Source organism: Octopus sinensis, linkage group LG18 (assembly GCF_006345805.1).
Source record: "Octopus sinensis linkage group LG18, ASM634580v1, whole genome shotgun sequence".
Classification (NCBI taxonomy): domain Eukaryota; kingdom Metazoa; phylum Mollusca; class Cephalopoda; order Octopoda; family Octopodidae; genus Octopus; species Octopus sinensis.
In genome coordinates, this window is record NC_043014.1 from 6,041,920 (window position 1) to 6,057,591 (window position 15,672).

Consider the following 15,672-nt stretch of genomic DNA (forward strand, 5'->3'; position numbering starts at 1 on the left):
GCTTCTGTTGCACTCACAAGTGCGATGGCTTTCAAGAGTAAAAACAATAAAGAGGTGTCTTCTTTCTACGAAAAGAAGTTCGCAATTTATTACATGATTCCAATCCATGTTTGCACTCCAGATTCTCCGATGTTCGTTTTATGATCCGCTTGGCAATTTTGTTGGTCATATTCGAGTCAGTGAATCTTTCGCTGCAAGGGGAAGATATAACCATGTTTCAGTCTCATGAAAAACTGCTTTCAAAATGAAGCTTGAACTTTGGCACCCAAGGTTGGATAGAAAGAGCTTTCCATCTTTTCCTCAACTAAACATGTTTGATGAAAACGAACTTGAAGTTGATGACGATATTGTTCAACACGTGAAACAGCACATGTCAATACTTGACAGAGAAATATTCTCTTTATTTTCCTGATCTTAATGACTTTGACACATATTTCCGCTTTACCGGGAACCCCTTTTTACTCTATGTTAGCGATCTGCCAACAGAAAACAATTTCTTTCAAGAGCAGTCCATTGATTTGATCTATGATCGATATGCAAAATGTTTGTTTTTTTCCGTGAAATGTGTTGTTCTGACATATTTCGATGTCGCAAAAATGTCTCTTAAAGTACTGATGCCATTTCATTACCACCTCTAGGTTTCGATGTGTGACCCGCTGTTTCTTTCTGTCAAATGGGTATAAATGCGTTTTACTCATTTGTTAATGCAGGATGGTCGGTATATTTTCAGACTGCTTTCGTTTCTCATTTGTTTTGTAACCAATTGATCAACACTATTCGTCATATTTTCATGTGTATTTATTGTATTTCAATGGGGCGTTGCGTGGATTAAGTTGTGGTTTTGGGGATTGTGTGGATTAAGTTGTGGCTTTCCATGTTGATTATCCTGCATTTTATAGGTGACCGCGAATCATCGAAAAAAACTGTAAGGAGACCGCGTAAAATTTTTGAAAAGTTTAAGAACCACTAGTGTAGACTTTAAGCGAATAGGTTATTTGTGTTGCAGGCTCTTCGTATTTCGTTTCTACTCAAGGTACAAAGCCCGAAATTTGAGGGGAAGGAGCCAGTCGATTAGATCGACCCCAGTACGCAACTGGTACTTATTTAATCGACCCCGAAAGGATGAAAGGCAAAATCGACCTCGGTGGAATTTGAACTCAGAACGTAGCGGCAGACGAAATACCTATTTCTTTACTACCCACAAGGGGCTAAACACAGAGGGGACAAACATGGACAGACAAACGGATTAAGTAGATTACATCGACCCCAGTGCATAACTGGTTCTTAATTTATCGGCCCCGAAAGGAAGAAAGGCAAAGTCGATCTCGACGGAATTTGAACTCAGAACGTAGCGGCAGACGAAATACCTATTTCTTTACTACCCACAAGAGGCTAAACACAGAGGGGGAAAACAAGGACAGACAAACGGATTAAGTCGGTTATATCGACCCCAGTGCGTAACTGGTACTTAATTTATCGACCCCGAAAGGATGAAAGGCAAAGTCGACTTTGGCGGAATTTGAACTCAGAACGTAGCGGCAGACGAAATACCTATTTCTTTACTGCCCACAAGAGGCTAAACACAGAGGGGACAAACAAGGACAGACAAAAGGATTAAGTCGATTACATCGACCCCAGTGCGTAACTGGTACTTAATTTATCGACCCTGAAAGGATGAAAGGCAAAATCGACCTCAACGGAATTTGAACTCATAACGTAAAGACAGACGAAATACCTCTTTCTTTACTACCCACAAGAGGCTAAACACAGAGGGGACAAACAAGGACAGACTAACGGATTAGGTCGATTACATCGACTCCAGTGCGTAACTGGTACTTAATTTATGGACCCCGAAAGGATGAAAGGCAAAGTCGACTTTGGCGGAATTTGAACTCAGAACGTAGCGGCAGACAAAATACCTATTTCTTTACTACCCACAAGGGGCTAAACACAGAGGGGACAAGCAAGGACAGACAAACGGATTAAGTCGATTACATCGACTCCAGTGCGTAAGTGGTACTTAATTTATCGACCCCGAAAGGATGAAAGGCAAAGTCGACTTTGGCGGAATTTGAACTCAGAACGTAGCGGCAGACGAAATACCTATTTCTTTATTACCCACAAGGGGCTAAACATAGAGGGGACAAACAAGGACAGACATAGGTATTAATTCGATTATATCGACCCCAGTGCGTAACTGGTACTTAATTTATCGACCCCGAAAGGATGAAAGGCAAAGTCGACCTCGGCGGAATTTGAACTCAGAACATAAAGACAGACGAAATACCTCTTTTTTTACTACCCAGAAGAGGCTAAACACAGAGGGAACAAACAAGGACAGACAAAGGGATTAAGTCGATTACATCGATCCCCCCCCCAGTGCGTAACTGGTACTTAATTTATCGACCCCGAAAGGATGAAAGGCAAAATCGACCTCGGCAGAATTTGAACTCATAACTTAACGACAGACGAAATACCGCTAAGCATTTCGCCCGGCGTGCTAACGTTTCTGCCAGATCGCCGCCTTGGGGTTAGTTTATATTAAAGCTTGACTGATTTTCAATCAGCAACCTTGATTCGTTAGTCCTCTCCTGGCGTTACTCAATGTTTTTGATGTGCAGTTTTTGTGTGTCAGCGTTAATTACTTAATCTCATCATCGTTTAGTTTGAAAGTTTCATTTGTTATTTATCGAAAATGTTCTAGGAATTTAAAAATAGGATAAAATCTTCATAAGAATTTATCAAGTAGTTAGCGTGAAAAACCTCATAAGAGAAAAAAAATCCATAATTTTTTTTCACTTAAATATATTTATTTATATTATATAGAGGGCATTTTTACACATAAATGCCACACGCTAGGAGGGACTCTTAAGAGTCCCTCCTAGCGTGTGGCATTTATGTGTAATAATGCCCTCTATATAATAGCAAATGTTCTTAGTGTAGAAATAATGAGTGACGGGTTCTGAGATTGGACATTCCTTTACAATTTGTTCTCATCCATTCTTGTGGATTTATCTAATCACTTCATTCTTTCTTTCTTTTTTAACTTTTATATTTTTCTGTCGCTTCCCCAACTATTCTTCCTTCCTTCCTTCAAATAATTTTATCCAGAATTCATTAATTTTTGATAAGCAAATTCCTTTGCTGGTCATTCCTTAATTCTCAGTATTAAATTTTAAAAAATTGTTTTTCTAATTTAACAGAACCTGCTCTCGGATCATTGTATACCCGGTGGGGGAGAACGACCTGTCCTCCTTACTCAAATATCGTATATGATGGTTAGTATATTATAAGTTCTTCTCTCTCTCTCTCTCTCTCTCTCTCTCTCCTCTCTCTTTCCCTATCTTTCTCACATTCTCTCTCTCTCTTTCTCTCTCTTTCTCTTCTCTCTCTCTCTCTCTCTCTCTCTCTCTCTCTCTTACTCTATCTATATGGGATTGTATAGATTGTAAAGAATCGATGATCAAGAAAACTTGATTGGAAACAGATTCTTCGCAGATTAATTAAGCATGAAACCTTAATTAAGCAATTAATTAAGCAAAGAAATATGAATATCTGTTTCTTTGTTGCCCACAAGGGGATAAACATAGAGGGGACAAACAAGGACAGACAAATGGATTAAGTCGATTACATCGACCCCAGTGCGTAACTGGTACTTAATTTATCGACCCCGAAAGGAGGAAAGGTAAAGTCGACCTCGGCGGAATTTGAACTCACAACGTAAAATATGAATATCACGTATATGACATTCCCATTATCTTCACAAGAGAGATTCAATAAAGCAAGGTCTAAATTGCATTCGGTGATCTATGATGCCTTTCTACAGTGCATATATACAACGATTATGAACGACGCTTTAAATGTGCGTGTGGTTTGCTAGTGTATATATATATATATATATATATATATATATATATATATATATATATACAATTGCAGCATGGAAGGTGTTTGTAAACCATTTAAGAAACACACAAAAGCCGTTCGATTCACTTCAACATTTAAGTTTAATTTGTCAACGGCTTTTGTGTGTTTCTTAAATGGCTTACAAACACCTTCCACGCTGCAATTGTTTTCGTTTCAGCACACGATCTCAGATCAAATCACTTGCTATGCGAGTACATCTCCGTATATATATATACATACATATATAAGAGAGTGCCCACTATGTGGTCGCTCTTGCGCTAAAAATAGATCCGCAATGGTCTCAACCACCAAGAATTGTTCCCAAGGAGAATTAGCACAACTATGAACGTAAACGAGCAGGACAAATGAAAAATAACAATTTTGGGAACAATTCTTGGTGGTTGAGACCATTGCGGATCTATTTTTAGCGCAAGAGCGACCACATAGTGGACACTCTCTTATATATGTGTATTAATTTTTACTGTATCCCAGGTTTTATGCGCTAAACCACTTGGTGTTAAATTGATGTTATTATTAAATTAATATCCAATTTTTTCACCCTTATTTTGGATTATATATATATATCATATATATATATATATATATATATATATATATATATATATACTAGCAGTATCGCCCGGCGTTGCTCGGGTTTGTAAGGGAAATAACTATATAAGTATTTTTAGAGAGTTACTTCCTTTATAGATGCCAATTCGGGCTTTCTTAGCCATTTCTGTTTTGGTGTCTTCAAGCCATGAAGTCGTTGTTCTAAAAGAACGCTGGTTTCCTTCACAACGCATTACGACGTTGATTTCTGTACACTCCCTTCCCCACAGATTCACGAGGGAGGGAATGGGGAGAAGCAAACAGGTGCAGCTGTGAGCGTGGACGCCAACTCCGCCGCCATCGACATACGATGCATTTTATGCATTAAAATGGAATAAAAAATGATGTTAAATTATTTTTAAAATCGTAGACTCATCGTTGACGCGCGCTAATAGTCAGACGGGCTCGATATGAATCACGACTATAAGATACCCGAATTTAGTTAAACTGCACCGCAAAATGTGGGAGGAGTTAGGAATCTAAATCGAAGGGGACAGACACTCACACAACTAGAGTTTTATATATATAGATATATATATATATATTCTCTTTGCTCTTTTTCTCTTTTACTTGTTTCAGTCATTTGACTGCGGCCATGCTGGAGCACCGCCTTTAGTCGAGCAAATCGACCCCGGGACTTATTCTTTGTTAGCCCAGTACTTATTCTATCGGTCTCTTTTGCCGAACCGCTAAGTGACGGGGACGTAAACACACCAGCATCGGTTGTCAAGCAACGCTAAGGGGACAAACACAGACACACAAACACACACACACACACACATACATATATATATTCATATATACGACAGGCTTCTTTCAGTTTCCGTCTACCAAATCCACTCACAAGGCATTAGTCTGCCCGGGGCTATAGCAGAAGACACTTGCTCAAGATGCCACGCAGTGGGACTGAACCCGGAACCATGTGGTTGGTTAGCAAGCTACTTACCACACAGCCACTCCTGCGCCTATATATATATATTTTTTTTAATGCGTAACTTTGGATCTTTTCGGTTTGAACGGCAGTTTTTTAACATAATTTCTACGTAACTAAACACTTTTAAACTTCGTATACTGGTAGAATGTGTTTATGAAACATCTTTTTTCTCTTGGCTTTACTGAGAAAATTCTATAGTTTGTAAGATATTGTTGTTGTTTTTTCTTCAATTTCTGCAATTTCAACCAATCAATGACGTGTATTGAGGTAAAAAAAACATTATGTGCCTTATGAATATGTCCCTCGTTTAAGAAACAGATTGGGTTTATTTACATTTGTGAAGAAAATAAGATACCCTCCCCCTCCCCTAAACCTAACCCTAACTAACCCTAACTAACCTTAACCCTAAAACAGATTTAAATGCAATAGATCGATACTAGGGTCATAATTATGGGTGACAATTTCATATGACACCGCTAGAAAAAAACTGCCGTTCAAATCGAAAAGATCCGTAACTTTTAACATATGTTGTACGAAAATTCATTTATATTGTTGTGAATGGTCAGGGACACCTCTATGACCTACTTTGCTGGCTTGGAGACAGAAAGTCTGGAATGCAAAGTTATAATCCTTTGTTTTGGGAAGAGTAATGGCTTTTGGAAGGACCCCCTACCCTTTTGCCGGTCAAGGAAAGTTCGTTCTAAACACCCCTTAAAAGGAAGGGCTGAGAAAGACAGATTAAGGAATCTGGGAGCTGTCATGAGAGAGTGACAGTGACAGCGTAGAGGAGGACAGACAGATGGTATTGCAGAGCTAGGAGAGAGAGAGTGACAGTGACAGCGTCGATGAGGACAGGCACATAGGACTAAGCGGCGATAGAGAGAGTATTAGAGCTAAGAGAGATTGGGGGTGGTGACAGAGCAAGAGGTTTTGGCAGTCGGTATTTGGAATTCAGGGCAAGCGGTTGGCAAGTTGGATTTAGCGGCCAGGATTTGGTATTCAGGGCAAGCAGGTTAGCAAGTTGGATTTAGCAGTGCTGAGAGAGATGAGGTACAATATGAGACACTGGCTATTATAGTAGGAACTAAGGTACGTGAATTGTGTATTGATATGTGAAGAAAAAGAAGGAAAAAGACTCGATATAAAGAGACTGTAAAAGAAATGAGACAGTGAAAAGAACAATGTGAATGTGTAAAGACATTGTGTACAGAGTTGTGTTAAGGCAAAAGAGAACTGTGTAATGAACATTGAACTGTTAGGCCTTTAATGTCCTTTGAACTGTAACTTTAATGTGATTTGAAACAGAACTGTTGTCTCCGGACGTGTACTCTTGAAATGCTGTTGTTATTGCATTTGATGTGTTGTTACCTGCATGTTTAAATGCTTTGATCTGTGGTATACCTGTATGATGTATTGAGTTGTTGTTTAATTCGACATGTCCTCTTTAAATGTATCTGATATGTATTTGATGTTGTAACAATTAATAGTCATATAAACTAGTACGTTAAATGTGAGCCAGTTGCCTTCTTTGTGTCTCTCTCGATTGCCTCTGTGTCTTCTTGCGGCTGCTGTTGTGGTTGTTGTTGTCTGTCTCTCTCCTCTCCGAGTTTCCGTGGCGAACATTCACTGATCGGTCGGGCCTGTGCGAGGGATTCCGTAACAGCTTTCGTTCGACTGAGGTCCCCTCGTAACAATATTAACCATAGAAAATATATGCAGTGAATGTATATTGAATAAAATGTGTATGAGTGATGCGTGTATGTTTCACCGTAACAGCTTTATATATACGTTATAAGTGCATGCAGCACTGATTATTGACAAATATATTTTTATATATTTATGCGCCCTTTTCAAGCCTAGCCAGGCTCATGGGCCCGGTTTCCCGGTTTCTGTAGCGTATGTGTTCCCCACTCACTCTTTCTTTCGGAGTGACCCCGCAGCCGACGCTCTCTCAATCCTGCTCCAGAGCGTCGGCTGCGGGGTCACTCCGAAAAGCTCTATCTACGACGATTTCATCTCAATCGAAGGAGAGGGGCTTTCTCCGTCCGGGTTGCGGATCCGTGGAATAAGCTGCCGGACGAGATAGTGAAGATGCCGACGACCGCTCGGTTCAAACTCTCCCTTGACCAAAAGTGGCCTGAACTCTTTACATGAACACCACCCTGTACATAACTCCATGTCCCCCTACATGGCCTTGCTTTTTGCTTTTTGAGCCAAAAATTTAACTTAACTAACTTCCTGTTTCTTGTCCCCGACTTCTTACGCAACCGCTGAGCCTGGATGCGCATTCATCCATCCGTCGATGCTCTCGGTGTCGGGGGTTGACCTGCTTTCTCTTCTGCGGGTCTTACGAATAGCAACGGACCACGTTTCGGACTTCTCCCATCTTGCGAGCTCTGGGACGAAGACCGTTCGCTCAGCATCAACATCAACATCATTATTAACAGCAAACTACAGCTTGCTAACTGAGACTGGACATTCCTTTACAATTTCTTCTCATCCATTCTTGTGGACTTATTGAATCACTTCATTCTTTCTTTCTTTTTTAACATTTATATTTCTATCTTCTCTGTCACTTCCCCGTCTTCAAGTAAAATTTTACCAGAATTTATTAATTTTTGATAAACAAATTCCTTTGCAGGTGATTCGTCAAATTTTCCCTGTTTTAATTATACTATACTAGCATTATGACCCAGTGCACGCATATACAGCTGCGTGCGTGCGTGCGCACATACACGCGAGTACTGTCCAAATCTCCGACCAATCACATACAGCTAGCAAGCTTTCAATTGGCGCATCAAGTTTCGGGCATTTTGATTGGGTTTTGGATAGAAAATTCACAAAAAAGTCACTTCTATTGATTTTTTAATGGCTTTGCGGGGTGACTGGGGAAATGTAAAGATGTGCACGACCACCCTTGGACGGTTTTGAATGACCATAGAAAGTGCGAGCCCTCTAACTGAAAAATTGTTGATTTCTATAAAAGACATGCACACACACACACACACACACACACACACATATATATATGTATATATGTATATATATATATATATATATATATGTATGTGTGTGTGTGTGTTTGTGTGTCTGTGTTTGTCCCCGTAGCATTGCTTGACAACCGATGCTGGTGTGTGTTTACGTCCCCGTCACTTAGCGCTTCGGCAAAAGAGACCGACAGAATAAGTACTGGGCTTACAAAGAATAAGTCCCGGGGTCGATTTGCTCGACTACAGGCGGTGCTCCAGCATGGCCGCAGTCAAATGACTGAAACAAGTAAAAGAGTAAAAGAGAAAAAGAAAGAGTGTCTTAACTGCTTTATTCCCGCTGGACAAAGTAATGCACTGGAAGGCATAGTATTTATTCATTAACAGCAAGCTACATCATGCGTTGATTAGTACTGATCCCCTAGACCCTTAGCGTGCCCAGACACCTGTTGTGTGTGTGTCAATGCCTTAAGAAGATACTGTATACTCTGCGAAGCAATTCATACATTGGATACTCTCACTGCCAATACTTCCTTGGTTCCATTTTGAGGTAGCTTCATGCATTGTGATTGACTATTTTTCTAGTCATTACATTACGCATGTGCCTCATTATTTTGCTCAGTTATGTCATGAATGACAGAGCCATCGATATTAATATGCTTAGTATAATGTTACCGACATCTGTGACGCGGTACGAAACATCAAATCAGTCTATTTGCACACAGAAATTATAATAAGTAAGCTACATGTAACCATTTTGTTGATTGTAGAACTGTGATTATAACTTTTAGCTTTTCTCCTGTTACATTCTGTGGCTGGAAATCTTTATATATAAAAGTGAGGTTGTGTGCTGTCTGTCTCCTACGATTTAGATTCCTAACTACTCCCACATTTTGCGGTGCAGTTTAACCAAAACCGGGTATCTTATAGTCGTGATTCATATCGAGCCCTTCTGGGTATTAGCGCGCGGCTACGATGAGTCTACGACTTTAAAAAAAATTTACCATCAATTTTTCCCATTTTTAATACATTTTTGGCATATATAAGGGAAGTAACTCTCTAAAAATTTATTATTAAATCTCAGAACGTAAAAAGCTACAGTAACACCCCCCCCCCTTCGTGGTTAGCCATATTGAGATGGCTATTATACTTTACATCTCTAAAAATGCTTATATAGTTATTTCCCTTACAAACCCGAGCAATGCCGGGCGATACTGCTAGTATAGATATACTGCAGTAATACTGTTACTGGACAATATAGTAGTTCAAGAATTACTTTTGCTCAATATTTTAGATATTTCATATTTTAAAATGTATTTCTTTATAACATTTCTTTTACTTATTCTAGGTGTGGTTGGTGGACAGCACTATGACTCTACTGGTGGCGGAAGTAATCTCTTATGTCTTCCTAACGATCCGATTTGGGCTAATTTCACTACAGATCTTGAAGTAGCTGCTACCATTTATGGCAGTGAATATCAAATAGCAACTTATAACGTTAAAAATAGACTCTTTTCTTTTGCTAATGCTAAAACACTTCATGATCACAACGTTCCGTGTGCTGTCTGTTTGACACGACAACCTGCTGTTGTTATGATGTTACCAGCCAGGACACAGTGTTACGCTGGTTGGACAGCTGAGTATTCGGGATATTTGATGACCGAGCATAACGGACATAAGGGCAGACATGAATATGTGTGCGTGGACAATGCACCAGAAGCTGATCCAGCAGGTTACAGAAACGATGATGGGACTTTATTGTATTTCGTTCAGGCTGTTTGTGGTTCATTGCCATGTCCACCGTATGTCAATGGCCAAGAATTAACCTGCGTTGTGTGCAGTAAGTATTAAATAGAACACAATTGAGCCCATTTCAATTTGAAAATATATGTGTAAATTGCATGTGATAATACGTAAAAACATAATTTTGTTTCATAATATTTTATTGAAGCATATTTTTTAAATAAGTTGCAGTATAATTTTTAGAAAAATATTCGAAACGAGAGGGATGTTCAAGAAGAACAATGTAAACCTCAGCGAATAATTCTTGAAAAACATTATATGGGTTTAGTTTATCGTAATACATTTATATATAGGAAATAAAATTATATATTGTCATCTGTCTGAGTTTTTAACTTTTGTTTCCAGAAATAAATTCCTAAACTAGCCATATGTCTACTCTTAACCTTCTCAGGTTTCCCTTCATTAAAAGGTAGGTAAAATTTAGACAGAGCCATTTCCATTTGGTCGATCTTATGAAACATTTGTAGCTCAAGGAATTGGTACTTATTCAGAGCAGAACACATTAGAACTACTGGTTAGTCGTGCATCATTAAATATCAGATTCTAAAATTAGTTGGGAACGACAGGTAACTTCTAATGAAATGTTCCATGAATTAGCTCATCATACACAAGAAGAGCATATGACAACTGAACTTCCTCAAAATGTATATAACTCCGTTTTTATGGCATAATGAAGATAAATCTTTATATATAAAAGTGAAGTTGTGTGTCTGTCTCCTACGATTTAGATTCCTAACTACTCCCACATTTTGCGGTGCAGTTTAACCAAAACCGGGTATCTTATAGTCGTGATTCATGTCGAGCCCTTCTGGGTATTAGCGCGCGTCTACGATGAGTCTACGATTTAAAAAAAATTTACCATCATTTTTTTTCCATTTTAATGCATTTTTTCGCTATTATATAAGGGAAGTAACTCTCTAAAAATGTCTACGATGAGTCAACGATTTTTAAAAAAATTTACCATCATTTTTTTTCCATTTTTAATGCATTTTTTTCCTATTTTTTGGCTATAACTCTAAAAATGCTTATATAGTTATTTCCCTTACAAACCCGAGCAACGCCGGGCGATACTGCTAGTTAGTTCTAAAAAGGTTAATTCTTAACTCTACAGCTTCAAACATAACCCTTTCCAAATCCATTGATCTAACAAACGGAACTCAGAAAAAGTATAACGGCTTCGGCAACAGCAAAACTCCCACACGTATTCTAACTGACATCGACATCAGAAGATTTCGATTCGATCCCTCACTTATTAACTTACACAACATAAAAATTGCGGCAAAGCTGCATGATAGCGGCGTCTGACGTGACATCCAGACCATTATATAATTTCTTAAGGCAGCGAGCTGGCAGAAACGTTAGCACGCCGGGCGAAATGCGTAGCCGTATTTCGTCTGCCGTTGCGTTCTGGGTTCAAATTCCGCCGAGGTCGACTTTGCCTTTCATCCTTTCGGAGTCGATAAATTAAGTACCAGTTACGCACTGGTGTTATCGACTTAATCCGTTTGTCTATCCTTGTTTGTCCCCTCTGTGTTTAGCCCCTTGTGGATAGTAAAGAAATATATATAACTTCTTTGACATTGCGTTTTTATTTTTCATTTCCTTTTTATTTTGACATGCCTATTGCTTTCGTATTCTTCTCTTCCGTTTTACGAATTCAGTGTGCACATGCGCATTGCGTGTTCATACTTCTCTTTCTGATTTCTACTCAAAACTGTTTATAGATCACAACCATCTCACGAACCAGCGGTCGTGAGGAGCGCGTCACGCTTCGATGGTTGAGACAAAATACTCAACATCACCTAAAAAAAAACAATAAGAAATGCTGGCTATCAAAATTATCCTTCTGGCCGCCAAACCTATGTCATTCCCAAGAACAATATTTCTAGAACCTGCAATGCCTCGTAAAAGATAAAAGGTTTCTCCTTCCCATCTACTCTGATTTCTACTCAAAACTGTTTATAGATCACAACCATCTCACGAACCAGCGGTCGTGAGGAGCGCGCCACGCTTCTATGGTTGTGACAAAATACTCAACATCACCTAAAAAAAAACAATAAGAAATGCTGGTTATCAAAATTATCCTTCTGGCCGCCAAACCTATGTCATTCCCAAGAACAATATTTCTAGAACCTGCAATGCCTCGTAAAAGATAAAAGGTTTCTCCTTCCCATCTACTCTTTTCAAACATCACATCAGCCTTCCTTCATCTAAAACAACATACAAACAACCTCGTACGCGGAGGATATAACACTCACACATTAACACTATCCTTTAGACACTGTTGCATAAGTACTTAAACATCTACTGAAATAAAGAAATATAATTCCAGTTCGATAAATTTAAAGAAGCAGCAATCACAGCAACAGCAGGGGACATCACGCATTCAACAACATAAATATACCACACTCACTGAAAATAAATAGCCTTGGGGTTACATACATTTCCAATACAACATTTAGATCCATCGAGAGCTATACCAGTCCTATCTAAGTCGTCAAAATTTCCGCGGCATACCATAAACTAAAAGAAAAATCAACTAGGCACAGGAGTGTCTGTGTGGTACGTAGCTTGCTAACCAACCACATGGTTCCGGGTTCAGTCCCACTGAGTGGCATCTTGGGCAAGTGTCTTCTGCTATAGCCTCGGGCCGACCAAAGCCTTGTGAGTGAATTTGGTAGACGGAAACTGAAAAAAGCCTGTCGTATATATGTGTGTGTGTGTATATATATATATATATATATATATATATATATATATATATCTTTATATATAAAAGAGAGGTTGTGTGCTGTCTGTCTCCTACGATTTAGATTCCTAACTACTCCCACATTTTGCGGTGCAGTTTAAACCAAAACCGGGTATCTTATAGTCGTGATTCATATCGAGCCCGTCTGGGTATTAGCGCGCGTCTACGATGAGTACGATTTTTTAAAAAAATTACCATCAATTTTGTCATTTTTAATGCATTTTTGGCATATATAAGGGAAGTAACTCTCTAAAAATTTATTATTAAATCTCAGAACGTAAAAAGCTACAGTAACATCACCCCACCTTTGTGGTTAGCCATATTAAGATGGCTATTATACGTTACATCTCTAAAAATGCTTATATATTTATTTCCCTTACAAACCTGAGCAACGCCGGGTGATACTGCTAGTATATATATATGTATATATATAGGCGTAGGAGTGGCTGTGTGGTAAGTAGCTTGCTAACCAACCACATGGTCCGGGTTCAGTCCCACCGCGTGGCACCTTGGGCAAGTGTCTTCTACTATAGCCCCGGGCTGACCAATGCCTTGTGAGTGGATTTGGTAGACGGAAACTGAAAGAAGCCTGTCGTATATATGCATATATATATTATATATATATATATATATATATGTAATATATATATGCATATATATATATATATATGCATATATATATATATATATATATATGCATATATATATTATATATATGCATATATATATATATATATATATATATATATATATATATATATACATATATATGTATGTATGTTTGTGTGTCTGTGTTTGTCCCTCTAGCATTGCTTGACAACCGACGTTGGTGTGTTTACGTCCCCGTCACTTAGCGGTTCGGCAAAAAGAGACCGATAGAATAAGTACTGGGCTAACAAAGAATAAGTCCCGGGGTCGATTTGCTCGACTAAAGGCGGTGCTCCAGCATGGCCGCAGTCAAATGATTGAAACAAGTAAAAATAGTAAAAGAGAGTAAGCAGTGCATTGCACCCTGCAACTGGTTGTGCACAGATCACACGCACACATATAACGAAGCATATACGTCAAAAATTAAAGACAACGTCGATGTGTGATCCGCATAGTTTTATACTGTAGTCAGTTTTAATTTACATTGTCGTTGTCACCACATCAAAGACTACCTCCTGACATGCAGACAACATCCCAGAGCATCCTTATAAAAACATCATAAACACTCTCTTTTCCCATTCAACCTGAACAAGCATACAACACAAGGATACATGCACAAGTAATAGCAACGTTAATAAAGGCGGTGAGCTGGCAGAAACGTTAGCACGCCAGAGGAAATGCGTAGCCGTATTTCGTCTGCCGTTACGTTCTGGGTTCAAATTCCGCCGAGATCGACTTTGCCTTTCATCCTTTCGTGGTTGATAAATTAAGTACCAGTTACGCACTGGGGTCGATATAATCGACTTAATCCGTTTGTCTGTCCTTGTTTGTCCCCTCTGTGTTTAGCCTCTTGTGGGTAGTAAAGAAATAGGTATTTCGTCTGCCGCTACGTTCTGAGTCCAAATTCCGCCGAGATCGACTTTGCCTTTCATCCTTTCGTGGTTGATAAATTAAGTACCAGTTACGCACTGGGGTCGATATAATCGACTTAATCCGTTTGTCTGTCCTTGTTTGTCCCCTCTGTGTTTAGCCTCTTGTGGGTAGTAAAGAAATAGGTATTTCGTCTGCCGCTACGTTCTGAGTCCAAATTCCGCCGAGGTCGACTTTGCCTTTCATCCTTTCGGGGTCGATTAAATAAGTACCAGTTACGCACTGGGGTCGATATAATCGACTTAATCAGTATTTCGGTCCTTGTTTGTCCCCTATGTGTTTAGCCCCTTGTGGGTAGTAAAAAAATAGGTATTTCGTCTGCCGTTACGTTCTGAGTTCAAATTCCGCCGAGGTCGACTTTGCCTTTCATCCTTTCGGGGTCGATTAAATAAGTACTCCCACACGTATTCTAACTGACATCGACATCAGAAGATTTCGATTCGATTCCTCACTTATAATCGACTTATAATCGACTTAATCCGTTTGTCTATCCTTGTTTGTCCCTTCTGTGTGTAGCCCCTTGTGGGTAGTATAAAATTTAGTAACAACGTTAGTAACTTCATTGGCCATCAGACAGTGTTGAGATGCCTATCATTAACAATTGCGAAAGTACAGCAACAGTTATACTCGCATAGAGTCCGCTTTGCATTCCTATAATGCAGTCATCACCAAATTCTACGGTCATACAGAAATAGTTTGCACAGTGGAAAGAGTGTTATATGTCCACTGAGCCCAATAGCGATCCGTCAGAGGATGTCGGAATGACGAGTTTGTCATCGGCAACGAGGACATGAGGTGGAAACATGATATGCTAGCTAGAACAATAGGGAATATGGTAAAAGGGAAAAAGAATCAAAGCAAATTACGATAAACATATTGAAATAATTAGATCTCTTTTATACTCTTTTACTCTTTTATTTGTTTCGGTCATTTGACTGCGGCCATGCTGGAGCACCGCCTTTAATCGAGCAACTCGACCCCGGGACTTATTCTTTTGCAAGCCCAGTTCTTATTCTATCGGTCTCTTTTGCCGAACCGGTAAGTAACGGGGACATAAACACACCAGCATCGGTTGTCAAGCAATGCCAGGGGGACAAACACAGACA

General features: G+C 39.2%; 1 protein-coding gene across 1 annotated transcript in view; it reads left to right on the forward strand.

Annotated features, from left to right (window-relative positions):
• LOC115221791 (short-chain collagen C4) overlaps window positions 1–11,034 on the forward strand; it is a 24,636-nt gene extending 13,602 nt beyond the window's left edge. Inside the window, exons 3-4 of the mRNA XM_029792021.2 lie at window positions 3,204–3,278; window positions 9,785–11,034. Coding sequence (XP_029647881.1) covers window positions 3,204–3,278; window positions 9,785–10,287 — 578 coding nt within the window. The 3' untranslated portion in view covers window positions 10,288–11,034. The remainder of the gene's footprint in view (window positions 1–3,203; window positions 3,279–9,784) is intronic.
• The last annotated feature ends 4,638 nt before the right edge of the window (window positions 11,035–15,672 follow it).